The sequence below is a fragment of the Berghia stephanieae genome, chromosome 12 (assembly GCF_034508935.2).
Source record: "Berghia stephanieae isolate SIO BIC M18660-M18661 chromosome 12, UCSD_Bste_1.3, whole genome shotgun sequence".
Classification (NCBI taxonomy): domain Eukaryota; kingdom Metazoa; phylum Mollusca; class Gastropoda; order Nudibranchia; family Aeolidiidae; genus Berghia; species Berghia stephanieae.
In genome coordinates, this window is record NC_088371.1 from 9,875,070 (window position 1) to 9,897,610 (window position 22,541).

Here is a 22,541-nt window from a genome sequence, read left to right on the forward strand (position 1 = left end):
GTTTAAATAAAGAATCTGTCAGGAATTTTAAAATTCATATTTTTTCCTTGACGATTTTAAGTGCTGTTTCAGCTTGTAATGTGATTTAACGGATATTGGGGCAATAGGCGCCTTTGATCTCTAAAGACCACTGAAAAAAAATGTAATCAACTCTTATCTAACATTTTATGATTTTATTCACTTCTCTTTTCAGTTCCTGGTTATATCAGCCGTTCGGTTGCAGGAAGTTATGATAATGAGGGTATTGCAATCTTCGCCCTTATGTTTACATATTTTCTATGGGTATGTTTTCATGTTTATATCTTGAATAGTATAGTATCCCCCGGGTGTTTCAAATTCCCTGTGAAGATATCGAATATCACCAAATTTCTGCTGCCGAGGTCTTGTATTATCTCTGGTCTTTTTTATTTAAAGAAATAGACCCTAAAGACAGTTTCCCCTTTTGAATAAAGAGAATTTATTATTTAACATAGTATTTAACCTTGATCCATTGTGTGCTTTGATCTAGAGATTTTTGCTAATACAGTTTGTATTTGTCTTTTTCCCCACTATAATTTCAGATCAAATCTGTCAAGACTGGTCAAATATTTTGGTCCTTATGCACAGCTTTGTCATATTTTTACATGGTAAGTCTTTTGGAAGCCCCCTGGCTGGGATCCTTATTTTGAGTGGCAACTGGTCAATTTATTTTCTTTTTCATTCTTTCAATTTTTCTCCTCTTTTTTTTTTTTGTGAATTAAATAAAATTTATGTTGATAATAATATTTTAATTTACTAATGTTACATAGCAAATAAAAATGGGAATTTGATGTCTTGTTGATATTTCTGCTTTGCACTGTGTTGCTCTTTAATCATGTAATACACTGCAGTTAATCTTTGCATGCAGTTTTAATAGTGGGTTTCTGTATATCCAATGAATCTTATTTTTTATTTTATTTTAGGTGTCAGCATGGGGAGGCTATGTGTTCATCATCAATCTCATTCCTTTACATGTATTTGTTCTCTTGTTGATGGGACGTTACTCCCAGCGCATTTATACAGGTAAGTTATGATATATCAGCAGTGCAGAATCACAATGCCAGTTTTTTTGTTTTTAAAAAAATTAAATCTTGTCATTGAAATTACAAAAGAATACCTATATAGAAATAAAAGGTGTAACAATGGGCTTATATATCTATATAGACTCCTGTAGGTCCCTGGTTCGAGTCCCTCTTTGGGTCGTGCAAAACTGTGTCCTTGCAACAGATTCTTTATTCACATTCTTTCACTGGTCAAGTGTAAAATGAGCATCTGGCAGCATTTTTTTTTTTTTTTTTTGCTTTTGTTTTACTTTTTTTTTTAGTTGGAAAGAAGTTCTTTATAGGAGTAAACTATATTTTAAAAAAATATAAACCAATTTGAACCAGTATACTTTATCCTGGTTATTGTCACACAATGAAATAAGAGAAATCGAAGAATTCTACTACTGGAAGTGATATCACGTTCTGTCCCGTCTCATAATTGTTTTGTATCAATTTAAATTGTTTTTTTTTTCTCCTCTCTTCTCTGTCCTCAGCCTATACATGCTTTTATATCGTGGGTCTCATCCTCTCCATGCAAATTCCATTTGTTGGTTTTCAACCCATTCGCACCAGTGAACACATGGCAGCTGCAGGTAAGAGTTTGATGGCAGTCCTGCCAACTAGTGGTCCCAGATAAACGGGCAGGGTTGACCTTACAGTAACTTGACATGATACTAAGTTATATTTCGTGTTTACTTGAAAAAGGCCAAAGGCCGAAACATTGTTTTATTTATGTTGTTCCCTTATTTATGAATCACATTTACTCCCTTTAGCTTTCTATCCATTTTATTGACTCATTTAGGCACCTCTAGTTTTATGTTACTCAGACCTTTTAATTCTTCTAAATTTATTGGAAAATTTCTGACGTTTGTCCCCATGCCTGGTTTTCCCAATTTCAAGCCATTTTATTGATTTTTTATATAATTTTACTTTTCCAGACAAAAACATTGTCATTATTATCATCATCATGTTTTCATCTCAGATTTTCCGAAGAATTTTCCTCAATTTTGTTTAGGAAAAGTCTAGTAATTCTTATTTTTAGAAAGAAAATAAGTAGATAAACCACAGTTTGTTTATTATGCCAAATGAATATGATGAGTCAAAGATGACTATCTCCTCTTTGATGTTGGCCTCGGTAACATGACATTTGATATTAAAGGAATCACAGGCTCTCCTGTTCTATTCTTTTCATTGCGAATTGATTTTTAAAAACCCAGTGAGAATGAGATTTTCAAAAAATATAATTGAATTTCAAATATTGCATATATATGAAATTTGCATTTGTTATAAAAGAGTTAATAATTTCTAGGGAAATATAACTTATATCGTATATAAGATACCCAATTATTTTATTTATTTATTTCCTATTTTGCTGTCTTTTCAGGTGTGTTTGCCTTGCTACACGCATACACGTTCCTGAAGTACATTCAAAATTTCTTGACCAAAGCTGAATTTCGTTATTTTTTCTTTGCTGCTGTGACTGGTACTGCTGCCTTTGTGTTTGTGGCTGTGGTTGGTTTGACATGGGCTGGTGAGTACTCGTTTTGATGACACTTGATGGGAATTTTGTTGGGTTTTTGTTTTAAATTGTCTTGTTTATTGATTCCATGCAAGGTTATGCAATTTCCAAAATCCTATCTCTCCCATCGTGGGCAGGGAGGTACTTACTGTGTCTTCTATCCCCCAACATCTGTTTTCCAATTGCTTTCTGTTTTTGTCATGGAATGAGATTACTCGGTTTTGACCTGACCCTGGCCAGAGTCCTTGGCTGGGAGGGAAACAGTCGAATGGATATAGTTTTGGGAGATGATATATTTTCCTTGTCATTCATCTCTCTGTTAAGTACTGTTATTTTTAAAATTTTTAACATGATTTGTAGACATTTGAGTGTATTCCTTTTAGTGGGATCTTGTGCTGGTTTCTGGGTGAAACTTTTATGTGATCTGAAACTAAGTACTCTGATAGTGTGCTCTTGGAATCTACATCTGTTCCCTATTTGAACCATTTCCCTTATGTTTACTTTTTCCTCCAATTTTCTTCCATTTTATTGGTGCTGATTTGACCTAAATGTGTTGCAAGCGCCGTTTAAACCCTTAAAACAAACATAAAAAAAAAATCCTTCTCAAGATTTTTAATCCCCATTTGTGGTAATGAAGTCTTATTTCTTTGTATTATTGATTATGTAATAATTGCAGATCTGTTTTGTTTTTGTTTTTTAAGCCTCAAGAGAGCACTAACCTGGGTGGGGTCTTTTGACCTTCCATGGTGGGCAGGAGGCCACTTGCTATGTCTTCTTTTCCCCCTATATCTGTTTTCTGAGTTGCTTTCTGTCTTTGTTTTGCAACGGGATTACTTGGATTTGTTCTGACACTTACCAGAGTCCTTGGTTGAAAGGGAAACAAGTCAAATGTACTGGTTGGGGTTCCCTACCTCCCATGGTGGGCAGGGAGTACTTGCTGTGTCTTCTATACCCCTATAACTGTTTTCCAATTGCTTTCTGTCTTTGTCTTGAAATAACATTACTTAGTTTTGTCATGACTCTGACCAGAGACCTTGGCTGGGAGGAAAACAGTCGAATGTATAGTTGAGAGTTTTGGAGATTATATTTTTTTCCTTGTAAATCATCTCTCTGTTATGTACTGTTATTTTTAACATATGATTTGTAAACATTTGAGTGTGTTCCCATAGTGGGTTCTTGTGCTGGTGTCTGGGTGAGACTTTTAGGTGATCTCGAACTAAGTACGCTGATAGTGTGCTCTTGGAATCGACATATTTTTCCTATTTGAACCATTCCCCTTTGTTATACTTTTCCCTCAAGTCCTTTTAATTGTACATCTAGAATGTTTTAACTATCCAATTTTCTTCCTTTTTACTGGCGCTGATACGACCTAAATGTGTTGCAAGCGCCGTAAAACCCTTAAAAACAAAACAAACTCTACGGGTTAATCTTTTTTTTCCTCTAACTTCAAACTCTTCTCTTCTCCTTTATATTAAAATAGGTTACATTGCACCTTGGAGCGGTCGTTTCTATTCATTGTGGGACACAGGCTATGCAAAGATTCACATCCCCATCATCGCCTCAGTGTCAGAGCATCAGCCGACCACATGGGTCTCCTTTTTCTTTGATCTTCACATACTAGTATGTGCCTTTCCTGTCGGCGCCTGGTACTGCATTAAAAACGTCAATGACGAAAGGGTATTTGGTAAGTCCGGTAGTTTTAATACCAAGGCAGAGTTAGTAAACCTTACCTAAAACATTAAATGTTGTGAGTCTATAGACAGTTGAGATGGCGCAATTCAAGATTACATAATTTTGTTTATTTTTATTGTTATATATTAACTTTATTTTTTGTCGTGTTTTTGGTTAATAAAATAATTGTAATCTTGCATTCTCTCTATAAGGTAACAGTCAAAATAGTTTTGAGGGAAATACATATCTTCTGTGAATTTTGGTTCTCCTTGGAGATTGCCTGTAATCACAGGGTTGAATGTTATTCTGTTTTTTCCTCCCCACGTTTGTCTTTTTTGTCAAATATTATATTATTTTATATATTATGTTATTATTTTTATCATGGTTCTTATAGTCAACTTAAAAGCACTTTACCATGTCAGAATATTCTGATATTATGCGTTTTCTGAAAGTCCAAATTTCTTTAGATTAAATAGAGAGTATTTTTCATGACATGGACTCGAGAAGGAAAAAGAAAGAGTGGCATACAAAATATACAAAATATTTAATTTAAAAATTAGATGCAATACAATTTTACAATTTTTGCTTAGACTATCTTTTCTCATGCCTAATATCCATAAATCTGAATGTAGAAGTAATTAATTAATTATTGTTGTTGTCACTGCTGCTCCCCTTTTTAAAATGAAAAAAATTATTTCTTGAATCGAGATAATTGATTAACTGAGCCAATGGGTTCGTGTGAATGAAGAAAAAGAATTGAGTCATAAAATGTACCTTTCCAGTGGTCCTGTATGCCATCTTTGCCAGTTACTTTGCTGGGGTGATGGTTCGTCTGATGTTGACACTGACCCCCGTTGTGTGTGTGTTGGCGGCCATTGCCTTCTCCAAGACATTCGAGGTGTACCTGAAGGATGACTCGCCTAAACAAAACCAAAAGAACGTGGATGAGAATGGGGAGAAGAAGAATGATAGATTATATGATAAGGTGAGGCTACTGTCTTAGTATTAAATTAAGACTGAATTGGTCTAGAAAGCTTCCAGTTCTATCAAGATTTAGATGAAAAAGTTATATTAGATATTTTATTGGGTGTGATTTATTATTATTATTATTATTATTATTATCATCATCATCATTGCCATCATCATCATGATTGCTATAATTTAATTATCTTTTCCCCCTTTTTTTCTTCATATTTCATTATTCAATAATTTCATCAAATAGAAACACAAAGACAGTACTAAGTATTGCAAGTATAGGGGAAAATGAAGGCTAATTATGTAATAAATGCATAGCTGCCAACCCTCCCGCAAATTGCGGGAGTCTCCCGTATTTATCACCGATCTCCCGCTCTCCCGCAGTTTTTTAGTATCTCCAGAAATCTCCCGGAAATTTATCAATTTGAATATTGAGTGATGAGTTGTTGGTTCTTTAGACAATCAATTGTCAACTTTTTTTTTGGCTGGTTGATGCTATGAAAGCAACAGAATAGATACCAGTAATGTGGCAATAGATTATATAGGATTGTAAAAGAATATACTGTGTTATCGATATTTTCAATTGAGAATAATTTGCTTTTGCTTATGCCCTGCCTTAAGTCTTCATCAATTTTCAAAATTTCCTTACCACAACGTATTTCAATTGCTGAGGACGGTTTCTTTCTAATTGGGAGTAATTTGTATTTGCCTTTTATTCTGCCTAAAGACTTTGTTGATTTTTAAAATGTCTAAACGACAAATTTCATTGTTGTGCATCTTGAGGAGTAATCATGTGACTTTTGAAGAACTAGCAGCGCGTCTTCACTTCAGGTCAGTAAAAATGTAATCTCCCTGATTTTTATCGAATCTCCCTGATTTTTGTTCCAAATCTCCCTCTTAATTGAATTACCGGGTTGGCAGCTATGTAAATGCTATTTGTAATTATGATAGAACATCTCTTTTTGTGACTAACCCGAGTATAAGTATATGTCTTAAATATTTGTCTTAGAACAGAATAAGTGCAGAATATGTGGTCTGACCTATGACGAATAGGACACATTGATCTGACAAATGGTATTTAATTGGTTAATTAACCCTTTAATCAGGAGACTAACCTGACATTTAACCCTTTAATGATGTCAATTTATACCTTTCTAATCATAGTTTTCCCCTCAAGTGATTACATGGGTTATTAATGCAATCCCAAAGTTTTTCACTTACAGAGCATTGGACAATGTTTGCTTATGTCACATTTCTGTTACTGCTCTCACGAATTGAAGGAAATGGTAAGGTAATATATCACAGTAGAGACAAATCCAAAATCTATCAGAAAAGGGTTTAAGTATCTTGTCAGTTTCATGTTTTATATATGCACCGTGATATCATGTTTCAAAAAATGAAAAAAGTTTCCTTGTCCTATTCTTACCCGATGTCCACAGGTTGGTAATAAGAAGAAGGTTCGGGATGACAAGCCAAAAGATGAAGAGAGCCTTGGTATCAATGTCCGAAGCATCATCGTCGTGGCGTTACTCATGCTGTTAATGCTATTTGCTGTACACTGTACTTGGGTCACAAGTAGTGCTTATTCATCCCCTAGCATTGTTCTCGCTACATATGGACAGGGAGGGTAAGTGTAATGGTGTCTGTTGAGGGGAAGGAAAAAAAATAGCTATTCATCTGATTGCAAGTACACTAGGTTGCCAATTTTCCGTATATTCATAGAATTCAGTATGTTTTAAACCCTCAGTATATTTTCCAATCACCTGCTAAACGGAAGAAAAAAAGTAAATAAAAAATGTTCAGTCCTCAGAAGGTGGTTGGTCAATATGTTTGCTTAAATATTCAGTTAATTTTTGCCTCCTGAATTGGCAATCCTGAGTACAGTAAAAACTGGTTTAACCTGTAATCTGAGGGACTCTGTATTCTATTTCAGTTTAGGCATACTTCAAAAAGTTATCAGGATTTTCAAGGGACATAATTATCCCACTGCTTATTATTCATCCCAGTTTCACACATAATGCAAACCTGCCAGACATCCCGGAAAATCAGTCTACAATTGAAGATTATATTGAATAATGTGTTTGAAATGAAAATCAGTCTGTACAATTGAAGATCACATTGAATAATATGTTTGAAATTGTTGACTAGGCTTGTTATTATCGTAGGTTCATTAATTCAGATTGACACATCAACTCCATCAACTAATTTGCAGGCCTGTTGGCCCAAATTGTTATGGTCTCATTGTTGTAATGGAAATACTTAATAACGTAGACTTTAGATTAACCCCTATTGCTTTTTTTTTCCACTGACGCCTTTTTATTTTTTTTTTTAGGTTGAGCCCTATTTTTTTCAGTTGAACTAGTAGTATTTTAAAATTAAACAAACATGGTGTAAAAAAAAGACTTTGAAACTGAACTTCACTTATCTTCTCTTTGGTATAAATTGATCAGAAGTCGTAACATCCTTGATGATTTCCGTGAGGCTTACTACTGGTTACGTCAGAATACAGATGACCAGGCAAGAGTGATGTCATGGTGGGACTACGGCTATCAGATAGCGGGCATGGGGAATCGGACAACTCTGGTGGATAATAACACTTGGAACAACAGTCATATAGCCTTGGTAAGTAGCAGGTCTTCGTAATTTATTATCAATGTTGTTTTAGATTTTTTAAAATAATTCATTGGCCTTTGCAAATATCTTGCATCAGTGAAAGCATCAGGAGTCACACCGCTGTTACTTTTGTAACTGAGTTTCTGAAATGACATTTATGATATTGATTAGTGTGATATCTATGCTGCACCAAATTGTTAGATATGCTTCATTTTACACTGTATGTCATTTATGTAATTTTTTGTATTTGTTGACAAAATAAGCATTTTGGGCTGTGACAAAAGGTATTGGGTAGGGTCTTCTGGCCTCCAATAGTTGGCAGAGAGGTCACTTGTTTTCTTCCTTGCTTTCTGCCTTGTTTTGTCCTGGCCCTGCTTGCAGTCTTTGGCTGGGAGGGAAACAGTCAGATTTATAGTTATATTTTTGGGAGCTGATCATTTTTTTGCATGTAAATTATCTATCATGTAGTTATATTTTTTGTTTTGAATATATAATGAATTGTAAGCATTTGTGTGTATTCTTCTTGGTAGGATCCTGTCTGGATAAGACTTAAGCACATTGCTAGTTTACTCTTGGGAATCTACATCAGTTCCCTACTTAAGTCATTCCCTTTTATCTTACTTTTTCTTCATGTGCTCTTTATTATAAATCTATAATTTTTTTACCACCCCATTTTCTTCCTATTGGCGCTGAAATGACCTAAATAAACAAAGACAACAATAGGCCAGTGTTGGCACAAGAAAAATTCATATCAAAATTATTTTGAAAAGTCATGGAAGTTTGTCTTCACCAGTTGATCAAAAACTGTGGCACTAAAAGAATAGCGGAGATAGCTTCTCAACGGATTATTTGAAAAAAAGTTGACACTTTTTTCCCACTCTTTTTTCAATTCACCCTAGGAAAGCAGCTATTCCTGTTATATATATATATATATATATTTTTTTTTTTAATGGTGCCTCTCTGAATTTTAGGATCTTTTGTCATTATACAACCTTGAGAAAGTGATGAATATTGGATCATTTCTATAACCTCTGAATTACCAAACCTTATGAGAATGACCTTTTGATTGCCTTTTGTCACAGCTTCATTTACAAACTTTTCAAATAAGATTTCAATTCTGTAATCATTGAGTATTGCAGGCTAATCTTAACTAAATCTATCCAACTTTTCTGTATGGTATATAGCTACCATCTTTCTCTTTTTAAATACTTATATACTTCTAATACAAACTCTAAACCTACTAGTAATACTGTCTCTCAACTGATTCCAGGTGGGCAAGGCGATGTCCTCCAATGAGTCAGCAGCCTATGAGATAATGAGATCCCTGGATGTAAATTATGTGTTGGTCATCTTTGGCGGGGTCATAGGATACTCTGGTGATGACATCAACAAATTTTTGTGGATGGTACGAATTGCTGAAGGAGAACATCCTAAAGATATTAAGGTAATGAAATTATTTTTTTTTTTTTGTCTAAGTGTAATGTTATTTCATTGATTTGTTTTCATTAAGATTTATTTTCTTCTGCATTGTATTTGACAAACATATTGTGACTGTGTCGCTGTGAACAATGAAGGGAATGGAGTGGAAAAATAAAGAAATATTGTTTCATTTGATTTTATTTTGACATTTGCAATTAATATGGCCCTGGAGCAGACACTCGACTTATTTCAAAGAATGTTTTTCGCTACAATTTTTATTTTAAAATTTTTCTACCGGTAGACCTAAAAGTTTTCCTTTTGAGAGAACTAACAATAATGTATTCCTGTTTCCTTTAAGCCTAATTGGATCCTTGTCTCGGCTCTGTATGTAAAGACAATAGGTTGTAATTTCATGAGTATTGATCAAATACGAATATTACAGCTTCAAAACAGAACAAAAGCGTTCCAGGCTTAAAACTTGGTTCACTGGTAGATGTTCAATACTTTTTTATTTTTTTTACCATACACAGCTTACAGTTTAGTATTCAAAACATGAGATTGCATACCTGCAAACACCCGCTTTGTTTCAACAGCTTACATCAAGATCATGTGCGGTAGGGAATGGAATGGGGAAGAACATTAATTTTCATACTTACCTCCCTTTTGGCAGTCCTTAAATACCCCTCTCTCATTCTTATCATTATCATAATTTTCTGAACTGAAAATCAGAATTTTGGAAACATGGGCAGAATGGCGGAAGGGAAGGTTTGCATAATGTTAAATTATTATAAAATTGAACCTCATCTGTAATCACACAATTGTCAAATAATCAATATTTGAACCAGCTTTGATTGCTATTCATCTTTAAAAAAAATGTTTTTGGGTCATATCCTTTTATTTTTTTCATTGACCAATTCTTTCCATTTTGTTACAGGAATCAGATTACTTTACACCTCAAGGAGAGTTTAGAGTGGATGCGGGTGGATCTAGAGTATTACTCAACTGTTTAATGTACAAGCTTTCTTACTACAGATTTGGACAGATGCAGGTAAGGTTTGGGTCTCTTAATCACTTTTTGTGCTGTTGTGTGAACCAGTGACCACTAAAAAGTGCATCAAAATACGCTTTAACCAATTGAAGAGTAGTCTTATCACATCTTGTTAACTCTATTATTCTCATTTTGACTCTATTTTTCTCATTTTGAGATATATCAGGTGGAAGGAAACGTAATTGTCTCAAATAGTTTTTTTTTTTTTTTTTAAAGCTGAAGATGGCCGCTCCTAAATACTGCAAATTGAGAAAAAACGTTGGTAAAGATTTATAAGGATATTTGTTTTGACCTGCAAATCCTCAGTCAGTTGATTGTTGTAGTTGGATAAATAAATACATTACGAGGCTTTAAAACAATAAACAGGAATTTTTCACAGTTGCTACACATAGCACACAGGCCACTTCATTATGGATGGATAACTTAAAGCTAAGTGATGCCCTTTTGGTGACTGAACGAATCCCCATTTAGTTATTTTCACACAGCCTTTGTGAAATTATTTTTTTCGCTTTCCAAACCTGTCGTGTTCTCAAGGCAGTCAATCATGACTGAGTGGCCGAGCGATAAATTCCACTGTTCCATCTAAACCAATATTGGCTGCTTTGTAAAAGCCCACTTAAATTTCATGAAAAACTAAAACGCAAACCAACAGAAGACTTCTAGAAACAAATTCTGTCGAAATTAAATTGTTGTTTGTCTTGTTTGTTTCACATTGTTAACTAATTCTACACAAAATGATGTACCTGATAAAATTGTAAAATAGCAGTAATAAATTCATTCCCATGCAAATTAGTTTTCTGCCATTGTTTATAGCATTTATACTGTTCACTGTTTACTTTGATTCGTCATTACTTTCTTTTCTTTGAATTTTAAACGAGACTTCCGTGAACTTTGTTCAATGTCTCCATTATTTTTAAAATCATTTTTATTCCAATTTTTTAAAAGTCAGAAATTGAACTTTACTCTGATACGTTTTCTAATTAAAAGTTTTACTATGTCCTCAGAATGTATGAGGTGTTTGTTTTGTGGCTCGTATTATTATCATTATTTTTATTAAAATGTTGTTTTTTAAAAATTATTGTTACATTTTTTTTGGTATAACTTGTTAAATATTCAACCTCTCAACCACTTCCTGATCCCAGCTTGACTTCAGAAGTCCTGCAGGCTTTGATCGCACCAGGGGTGTGGAGATTGGCAACAAAAACTTTGATCTCACTCACATGGAAGAGGCCTATACTACAGGTATGTAGTGAGCTTGATAGTCAATGACTTAAGATTGTATAGATGTATGCGCTTGGCTAAGAAGCTTACAACATTGCCATCCGGAAGTGTAACGGACCAACACACAACACTATGTTTAACCTTGAACGTTTATAGTCTGGTTAATTCAGTTTAGTGAGATTTACTCATAAATGCGGGTGGCAAAAAGCAATAACAAAGACCTGAGTGACACTAACTTCATACTATCTATATTGTAAAACTCTTGCATCTTTACTACCAACATCAATTTTCCCACAAAAGTTGTTCCCATTTAAAACATTTTTTTTTTGAGGGTCGGGGAAAAAATCTTGTTTCTTTCCTTGGTGAGGGTCCACAATAATTGAGTTCTAGAGCACTTGCTTCACCAAGCAGTGATTGGGTAGCTTGGTTTGATCAAGCACGCTGTCTAAAAGAATAGCAAGCAATTGTTATTGTTGCTTAACGCTATCGTAACTGTGTTAACCTCTGACTCTAAATGATATGGTGATTTTTACACATGATATGGGGAGTTTTGAAATGTGGCTCTAAATGATATGGTGATTTTTACAAATGATATCGGGAGTTTTGAAATGGTGTTTGTGACATTTCTATTGAATTCATTACAAAAGGTTTCAATTTCTAACGTCTTATTTGAATGCATAGAGACTGACAAAAGGGTAAATAATTGTAAGCTATCAATTGTTTTTTTTTATGGCCTCCTCCTATTGGATTTTATAAAAAAAGACTTTCAACTCTCAAAGTTTACCTAATTTAATGATGATTGATTTTAACTGGGTGGGGATCCTGACCTCCCATAGTGGGCAGGGAGGTACATGCTGTGTCTTCTATCCCCCCATACCCGTTTTCCAATTGTTTCCTGTCATTGTCTTGGAATGAGATTACTTAGTTTTGTCCTGATCCTTGCCGGAGTTCCTTGCTGGGAGGGAAACAGTCGAATGTATAGTTATAGTTTTGGGAGATGATATTTTTTTTTCTTGTAAATCATCTCTCTGTTATGCATTGTAATATGTTTAGTTTACATATATTATATGATTGGTAAACATTTGAGTGTATTCCTCTTAGTCGGGACCTGTGCTTGTCTGGATGAGACTTTTAGGTGATCTCAAACTAAGTACTTTGATGGTGTGCTCTTGGAATCTACATCTGTTCCCTATTTGAACCAATTCCCCTTTGTCTTACCTTTTCTTTTGTGCTTTAATTGTATTTCTAGAACTTTTTACCATCCCATTTTCTTCCTTTTTACTGGCGCTGATATGACCTTAATGTGTTGCAAGCGCCGTAAAACCATTAAAAACAAAAACAACATTGATTTTAATATCATAAAAAAATAATAATATATATATATATATTACATTATTTCTGGAATGTATAATGAGCGTCATTCTTTGATTAAAATTTTTTTAGGGCTTTGCGGCTTTGGGAAAAAACCCAACAAATCCTGATTGAAAACATTGACTCAGTCGTGAATGAATACCTGGCTATGAGCACTAATGGCAATTCTAAGAATGCTAAAATGATAAGTATGCCTAATAGGTGACTTGGGACAGTATGAAATGGAAATTTTATCTCATTAGGCTCTTCGGGGGAATGAATGAAGCCAGCATTGTTAAGGGCATGGTGGATTTGATGAATTCTGCCATAAAAATTTTTATATTGATATTTGGATGTAATGACAGAATGTAGACTTTGGGATCGTCTTAGTTGCAAATTTTGCAGGAGTACAATGGGAAACTTTGATTTTTACTCTGCTCTTAGTCTTGTTTTCACAGTGATGAACAAAACAAAATTTGGTGAAAGACAAACAAAATGGAATAAACTGTTTAATATTTGATTAACTCATTCGAGTTGCAGTATGAATGAAAATGGAACAAATATGTTTGATTTCCCAATTCGAGTGAACTTGAGAAGTTAATCAATCAGAGTATATAAAAGGAACGAAATGTTGGCATCACTGTTTTTATACAGCCTGTTGGCTGATTAGTTCTCACTAAATTCAATCAATCCGACTATAAACTTTTATGGTTAGACATAATTTTGTGTAGTGGTGGGTTTCATGTGTCTGGCAGATGTTGAGTTTTACCTAAATGCATAGCGTCAAAAGAAAAAATTTCTTCCCCTCTTCCCTTCTTAAATAATTGAAGGACTCTGCAGGGTCCTTTGATCTCCCATGGTGGGCAGGAGGTCACGTTGTGTTTTCTATCTCCTTATACCTGTTATTTAAAAATTACTTTTTGTCTTTGTCTTGGAATGGGATTACTTAGTTTTGTCCCAGCCCTGGCTGGAGACCTTGACTGGGAAGGAAACAGTCAAATGTATAGTTTATAGTTTTGGGAGAGGATATTTTTTTCCTTGTATATCATCTCTCTTATTTATTGTTAGTTATATATTCTTAGTGGGATCCTGTGCTGGTGTCTGGATGAGAAATTAAGGTATCTCAAAATAAGTACATTGATGGTATGCTCTTGGAATCTACATCTGTTCACTATTTGAACCAATTCCCCTTTGTCTTACTATTTCTTGGGTGGTTTGATTGTAAATCTAGAATATTTTGACTATTCCATTTTCTTCTTTTTACTGGCGCTGATATGACAGATGACCTAAATGAGTCGCGAGTGCCACAAAACCCTTAAACAAACAAACAATAGAAGGAATATCCAAGTTCATCCGTAATTAATGAAGTGATCTCTACTACAGCTCTCAGATATTTTAAAAAAATAAGTAATGTTTTAATGTATTCAAAAAATAGTACCATGTTTTTGTGGTCTTGTGAGTTTTGCCTTCAGACATGTAGGTCCCTGGTTTGGTTCGAGTCCAGCTACAGGTGAATAGTTGGAAAAGGCTCTTTACCCTCATTCACTCACCATACTCGGGTTTAAAAATGAGAATCTGACTGGTAACAGTGTTATCTACGTTGGAAAACATTTGTAATAGCGCTTTACGGCATCACGTCTTGTCCTACATGCTAAGAAAGTGTTGCTGTTGGCTTGGGACCCCTTGTAAAGTACTTTTGAGCACTTTTGGTGGATATTACACCGTATGAAATCTCAAGTTTTTTGTTGTTTTTTTTTTTCCAGAGCACTGGCTGGTTAGAATCTACAAAGTGAAGGATCTGGAGAACAGAGAGAATTTGAAAAAGCCTCACAGGCCCCTGAAGAAATCAAGGCGTAAATCTAAAAAGGTTTGTTAAATAGTTGTGACTTTCTCCTGTTATGAGATTCTCATTGAAAGGTTGATGAAGAGAAATTCTTCACAAAATATGTTCATATATATTGAGAAAAATTTCAGGCTATTTCAGACCTGCCTGCTACTACGAAAGATTCGTAAAATTATGAAATTTTGGCTCCAATTTCAAAACTTAATGAGCATCTCTAAGATTCAAACTTACTGGAAATGAAGGTTGATGGCAGACTACAATATTTTAACAAATTGGAAGTGTCATTTTATCCTTGTAAATTTTTGCTCTATAAAAGTTACTATAACAACTACAATTTTTAGGGAAGTCAGTGATCAGTTTTCTGACCTCATTGTTATTTAAACTTCAGTAATGTATCATGCTGATTAAAAAATGTTCTTAGTTGATATTGAACGACAATGATTTTTCTGTCAGCTCTTATAATTTGTGCAGTCCAAAGTTGTAAATGCAACAGAACCATTGAATTAATTACAATGGCAAAGAGGGCTTTTTGTTCTGTTCACTATTTTTTTAAATCCTTGTATTAGTGGCATGAATTAGAACTCTCTGACTTAAGACAGGAATGCTTGGAAGGAATTTGTAAGAGTTTATGCTATATATAGAGTGTGCCATAATAAAAGATGAATGAAATGATCAAGACGTATGGGCAGCTAGTGCTGAAATATTCTTTAAGTGTCTAAGTTGCTGTAAAACTTACCCCCTTCCCCCTAAAAAAACAGCATGTGATCGGAGTTCAAGTCAATACAAGCTCTAAATTTTTATTTGTCACAATTATATAAATTTAAAGCTCTTCTGTCCCAAATCTAACCTTTTTTGTTTTTGTCCCCAGTCGTCCAAGAAAGTAGGTATAATAAAAAACAAACCCAAAATAATAAAGGGAAAGAAGCCTTCATCAAAAACATCGTCTAAAGCCTCATCCAAATCAACAAAGAAGAGGTAAGGAATAGAGATGCCTCTTTGACGATGACTACCATACAACTGTGATGTGCAACACGGAGGGTTGTTGTATGTGTGACTCCTGTAGAATGTTGGCCGTTGTTTTAGTTTAAGACTGTTGTCGTGAAATGTGGCAGGGAAAGAAAGAGAATGGATATGTGTGAAATACTCATTGTCTTGTTAAAAAAAAATTGTTTTACAGTTTATGAAGTGGTCAAAGGAGGTCTCATTTGTTCTCGAGGTAGAGCAGTTGACTCACTATGAAAAAATAGACTATAAAGAATTGAATTTACCTGAAAACAAGTAACATTTTTAACCTGCAATCTGTAAAATTTTTGGTGTTTTTGCTTTATTTAACAATTTTTAAAATTTCTTTTTATTGTTTAAACAAATCTGTTCTCCTGTGAAATGCACATTTTGTTGTATCTAATGATTCAGTATGATTTGACAATGAGAGATATAGTGTGTTGTGAAAGTTAGGACAATTAATGTGAAAGCTGTGCGTTAATTTATAATTTGGGAATATGATTGTAATGAATTGGAAGATGTTTACATGGTGATTGGTCTTAATGTTTTTGGGGATTTTACACCTAATAGGTTCTATATGTGTCTGTGAAAAGCTTTCGTTGCGATTGAGCAGACATACTTTTCATTTGTGCTAAAAAAATGTATCGGGAAAGAGCAATAGAGTTAGTTCTTTCCTGGTTTCAATTTTGATTTATTATCTCAGATATTGGTTGTCATACTTGGTCTTTGAGTAAGGATACCTTGCATTTTATTTGTAGTTTAATATGATATTTGTTTTGTTTCCCTCGCATACTGTGGTGACAAAAGATATTACATTGAATGCGGCCGAAAATCATGCCTTACTTAATTCTAAATTTGAAAATTTTTGAAGGTGAGGTCACCTGTTGTAAAATGTGAAGGGCCTCGTAAGAGAAACCTTTTAAAGTATATCAAACTGCAAGAGAACTATATTCTGTGAAACTAGATATATAATTTTTGTAATTGTTTAAAAGACGAACCTTGAAGAAAAATCAACTACAAACAAATGCAATTTCATAATTAGTGGAAATAATCTGACGACTAAGCGACACTCTGTGACACAGGGATATTACTCTGATTCATAGAAGCACATCTCAGAGAGGACTCATCACTCTTTTCTTTTGTCTTTTCATCACTTTTTTTTTTATTTTATGATGTTCTGTTTGGGAATGGTTGGGAGAAGCCTCTCTATGGCATGGGAGATTTGTGCTTTATACCTATTCCCTTAATTATGTTGTCCCTTTTCATACTGCTCTCAGTGTCCTTGTGTAAGACAGTTTTACCAAGGCTCTGACTGAGAACTTTCATAAAAGGGGCTAGATGTATAATTTATTTCTTTTTGAAATTAAAAATTTTTTTTTTTAATTTTAAGTTATTTCTACTTGTATAATGAATCATCTTTCATCAGTGATCCTCTGCACAGTCTCTGGTCAAACTTATCTTTCAAATGTTCACACTGGGTGGGGTTCCGACCTCCCATAGTGGGCAGGGAGGTACTTACTGTGTCTTCTATTCCCCTGTACCTGCTTTTCAATTGTTTCCTGTCGTTGTCTTGGAATGAGATTACTTGGTTTTGTCCTGATCCTTGCCGGAGTTCCTTAGCTGGGAGGGATATAGTCGAATGTATAGTTATAGTTTTGGGAGATATTTTTTTCCTTGTAAATCACCTCTCTGTTATGCATTGTATTATGTTTAGTTTACATATTATATTGTAGGATTGGTAATCATTTGAGTGTATTCCTCTTAGTTGGGACCTGTGCTTGTGTCTGGATGAGATTTTTAGGTGATCTCAAACGAAGTACTTTGACAGTGTGCTCTTGGAATCTACACCTGTTCCCTATTTGAACCAATTCCCCTTTGTCTTACCTTTTCTTTTGTGCTTTAATTGTAATTCTAGAACTTTTGACTATCCCATTTTCTTCCTTTTTACTGGCGCTGATATGACCTTAATGTGTTGCAAGCACTGTAAAACCCTTAAAAACATAAAACAAAAACAAATGTTCACACGAACGGGAAATTGAATAAATTTGTTCCATTTTCATTCATGTTGTTCATTTTACCTATACAGACAGAGTTGAGTTGGATCTATTATTTATTTTTCTCAATTTCTTCAGACTCGTCCCATTTTGTCTTATGTTGTCACAGGTACATATGACTAGTGATGCCACTTTTTCTATTTTTAGTTGGAAATCTTGGCCCTAGTCCTAAATTTTTTGGCACCTGTAAAGTTTTTTGATGATTGGTTCTGACTCCGGGTCAGAAAATTTTTTTCAGGGATGTAAAATTAATGTATCACTAGTTAGTTTTTTGTCATCTGATGTCAATATAAGAGTAACACTTACTCCACAATAATAGTAGAATGAAAATTTGGTGAATTACTAACGGTTCTTAAAACTGTCGCATGCAGCATCATTTTTCTTTTTCGAGGCAATATTTTGACTTTTTAGTATCATAAGCTTTATAATCAGTTTTAATGTCTGAGGTTTGTCAAATTATGGTTACTATATTTAAATGGAAAAGATTTATGCTATTTCTCATGGACATGATATACATTTGGTGAAAAGTTACACATTTAGTCTATATTGACCCAGGTTATATGTGAAGTGATACATAAGGAAAATCCTTACCGCAATCATGATGAGATTTGATTGCCATAAAATGTGTAATTAAACATGAAACAATGGCAGTATTATGTTGTGTCTTCACTGACATTGGTGATATTGATTTTGTCTTAGACTAGATACAGAGGTACCTTTTTCTTTCTTTCCATCTTCTCTGCCATCTACTTATATTTTCCCTTTATCTTTTTATTTACTTCTGGCTTGTAAAATGACTCCTCTGTTGTTGTTAGTACAATCAATTTGAGTCTGGCTATAATGTTAATTTATTTATCTCTTGTAATCTTCAAAATTAGGGACAAAGACTCAGGCCAAAAGCTTAGCTCATTTTCGATCCATCCTGCCATGTTTTCATATTTCCCCCCCCCCCCACCTTTAAAAAATCATGCGAGCTCTGTTCATTGAACTCTTAACAGATTCAACCATTTTAATTGTAAGTTTTGGTGAGAGCAAAAGAGTGTGCTGTTTATGTTTGTATTTATACAACACAAGTCATGTTATATCAGCATGGGAGTGTTTTGTATTTGTAGGTGGGATTGCACACTAGGGTGTTCCAGCATTTTTTGGAGTAGATTGAGTTCTAACTACGAGAAATATTCTCAACTATTTCTCTATCTTCCCAAAACGATCTACCCGTGTCTCTTTAAGTAACTGATAAAATGGGTAATTTGAAAAAAAAAAAATTGTAAGAATGAAATGGTAAAAGAAAGTACTCAAGCTCAAAAATAAGAAAATGTAGTTTATCCTTGGTGCATGATTCCACCAACAGTCTTTGATATGATTATTTGCCATAGCATGAATACTGATTATTTTTATGTTTGTTAAATGCAATGTTGGTGGAAGGTTTTGTTGAAGTTTTTAACGATAATGATGTCATGAAATATTAATCAAAATACTTTAAAGAAAAATAGATGGTGTGTGTATGAACTGCATAATATTAATATGCGAGTGGCTGGATTAAAATGTTTTGGCTTTTTTCCAACCTGTTTTTCTGTGAGGGAGAATATTGGTTTGCTTTTTAAATTTTTTTCTCTTCAACCAATGCGGTAAATGAGTTTTTTGTTGTTGTTCTTGTTGTTGATGACTATGTCAGGACTTCCTCACTCCCAACTTATTGCATTTCCTCACGCTGTCAGGTCAGTGTAATTGATGAGAACATTGACCGAATGCGATTGCCTTCCTGTTATGTTCCCTTTTTTTCTCACTTATTGATAAACACCTGGACCTACTCTTACGGAGACCTTAATCACAAGGTTTTGTTGTTTTAAGTAAAGAGCTGCAAGGTTTGCTCCGCATAACTTAGAAGAAATTAACAACTTCTTACAATTTTGTTTGGATGTGCGATTTCCTCATCATAGCTATGTCTATAGGAGAAACCAAAAAAAGATAAAAACAAAACAAACAAAAACATCAACTAAGGGGCATTACATGTGACAAATGTATTCCTTGAATTGTTGTAATAACAAAGATGACCCATTGTGTATGTTTGTGTGTGTATTTAGATTTGTTATCATGCATTCCTTATCCTCCATTTGATGTGTGAATGAATTCCTATTTGAAAACTCATTGTGTATTAAATTGAAATGTATAGTATATATTTTCATTTTGTTGTTGATGTTGTGTGTTGGTGAGTGTGTTTAATAATAAATTAAAAAAAAAAAAGAATTGTGATTTTAAATAAAATGGAATATGATAATGTGGATAAAAGGAATAATCAAAATCAAAAATTATATATTTTAGAGCGAGAAAACTGTTACAATATGCCTTATGACTTATTTAGTACATTGAAAGACCGTGGGAAAAGACTGATTTTTTATTTTTTTAAATTTTCATGTGTGTAAGTGACGACCTTATTGAAAGTAATATGGAGAGAATGATAAAGTGAGTAAATGTGACTCATATATAAGGAAACATAAACAAAACAAACCACGTTCAGCCTTTGGCCTTCTTCCAAGTAACTGTCATCTTAATATAGTAATTTTAACCCTTCTGCAAAACTTTGTGTCACTTTATTCGGTTTTGCCTCAGTCTTTCCTAGGGTTTTTTGACGAGAGGGAGATCTATGAACTTTACTCTTTGACTTTGTGTGATATGATCCGGTAGATTGAATCCTCTGATCCCCATTTGGACTAGTCCCCGTTGACTTTTTCTTTTGTGCTTTTAACTTCAGATCTACAACTTATCCCCCAATCATCTTCCTTTTTTACTAGCTCTGAAATGACCTACAACTGACACTGGCGCCTTAAAACTCTTAAAAACAAACATTCATAGAAATCATCGTTAAGCTGTTTTAGAATTTGAATATCATAAAACAGTTATATGAGCTTGTGAATGGAGTAAAACAAAGGCGTATTGGATGAGTATCTTTACATCGTGCTGCTTTGAAATAAATCATATTTTATGTGCAATTCATAGTTAATATTATTATAATTTTTAAAATTGTGCTGTTGGAAAGTGTGGCAGACAGGGAATAATAGTTGTGAAAAGATAAAAAGGTTTTAATGTTTTTATTTTAAATGCACGTGTGTGATCATGCGTATGTATATTTTTGTATTGAGTGTTTGCAATTCTTTTTCCCCCCAATATCAATTGGAGAAGCCTGTTTATTTATTGTTACATGTCAGGATCTCATCAGTTTTGAAGATTCTCCCATAGTGGGCAAGGAGGGATGTACTGTGTCTTCTATCCCCCTATATTATCTGTTTTCCAACATGCTTTCTGTCTTTGTCATGTGATGAGGTTACTTGGTTTTGTCCTGGCCATGGCCCGATACACTGGCTGGGAGGGAAATAATCAAATGTATAGTTTTGGGAGATTTTTTTTTTTTTGTCTTGTAAATCATCTCTCTCTTATGCACTGTATTGTTTTGTTTACACATTATATACCATGTGTAAACATTTGAGTGTATTCCCCTTAGTGCGGGTGGTTGGATGGGAGCATCACCCTTGAATCATATACCTATGATGTTCGCATGGGTGTACGATCCGATAGTGATGTCGTTTCTTCTTCTCTTTACTAGCCTATCCTGCTTCTTTGGTTTGTGATTGTATTTTTGACAGGGGATATTTTTTTTCCTGTAAATCCTCTGCCTGTTTGTTCTTGGTTATTTATAATTTAGCTTATGATATCTTTAGGTTATGATTTTGATTGACATTTGTACTATTTTTGTTAGATTGCTTGTTTTTTTGTTTCAGCGGTCTCTCATATAACCTCAATTGTGTTGGAAGAGACCTAAAGCAACAAACAAACAAACAAAAAAAAATATTCCCCTTAGTGGGCACCTATGCTTGTGTCTGGATGAGGTGATCTCAAACTAAGTACTTTGATAGTGTGCTCTTGGAATCTACATTTTTTCCCCTATTTGAACCAATTCCCCTTTGTCTTACCTTTTCTTTGGTGCTTTGATTGTAATTCTAGAACTTTTTATGATCCCATTTTCTTCCTTTTTACTGGCGCTGATATGACCTTAATGTGTTGCAAGCGTCGTAAAGCCCTTTAAAACTAACAAAAATTGAGCAATTTGAAGATTTTCCACATGAAGACAATACCAAATTCTTGCCATACTGTGTCAGCTTAAACCAATTTATGACTCATATCTACAACTTTCCTCTATTGCCTTCCTTTTTTACTGGCGCTGAAATGACCTAAAAGTGTGCAGGCGCCGTAAAACCCCTAACAAGTTAACAATTCATGACAAAATGGAAGCCTTATTTTCAAAACTTAATGGTTCCATTTGTAATGAAAGAAAAATGGCCTGTCTTAAATTGTCATTTTGAAAAGTCTTTCATTTCTCTATAATTTGGTTGACTCGACTTGGTCCGCAAAATGTTCGTATTTTCTTCATGGTGAAAAACTTGGTTCTATATATAGATTACACCCACATTCAGTGAAATAACAATGCTAACACAAGATCAGCTAGAAATCACCTTTAGGCTTGTACATGCCTTCAGTTTGTCTTTCCCCCATCCCACCCTCCACCCACCCACTTTGATTTGAAGGGACAGTGATCAGTAACTAATAATATAGGTATTTGGTGCATTACGACTTAACGTAAAGTAACAGTTGGTCAAATCGTCCAGTGGTGCCCATGGATAGTGTGCTGAATGTTGTAAAATGATTCCTTGTTGGTGTTGACAAATTATTTTGTTATTTGTGCCGTTCCATTGACCTGTATGTACCATGC

The 22,541-nt window shown here is 34.2% G+C and overlaps 1 protein-coding gene across 1 annotated transcript in view; it reads left to right on the top strand.

Moving 5' to 3' along the window:
* LOC144957471 (dolichyl-diphosphooligosaccharide--protein glycosyltransferase subunit STT3B-like) overlaps positions 1–19,092 on the top strand; it is a 37,582-nt gene extending 18,490 nt beyond the window's left edge. Inside the window, exons 5-18 of the mRNA XM_078888759.1 lie at positions 194–282; positions 561–626; positions 942–1,041; positions 1,556–1,654; positions 2,446–2,592; positions 4,061–4,264; positions 5,034–5,236; positions 6,666–6,853; positions 7,677–7,848; positions 9,110–9,283; positions 10,193–10,306; positions 11,449–11,548; positions 14,641–14,744; positions 15,589–19,092. Of these exons, the coding sequence (XP_078744885.1) occupies positions 194–282; positions 561–626; positions 942–1,041; positions 1,556–1,654; positions 2,446–2,592; positions 4,061–4,264; positions 5,034–5,236; positions 6,666–6,853; positions 7,677–7,848; positions 9,110–9,283; positions 10,193–10,306; positions 11,449–11,548; positions 14,641–14,744; positions 15,589–15,699 (1,871 nt within the window). The 3' untranslated portion in view covers positions 15,700–19,092. The remainder of the gene's footprint in view (positions 1–193; positions 283–560; positions 627–941; positions 1,042–1,555; positions 1,655–2,445; positions 2,593–4,060; positions 4,265–5,033; positions 5,237–6,665; positions 6,854–7,676; positions 7,849–9,109; positions 9,284–10,192; positions 10,307–11,448; positions 11,549–14,640; positions 14,745–15,588) is intronic.
* Positions 19,093–22,541: the final 3,449 nt, after the last annotated feature.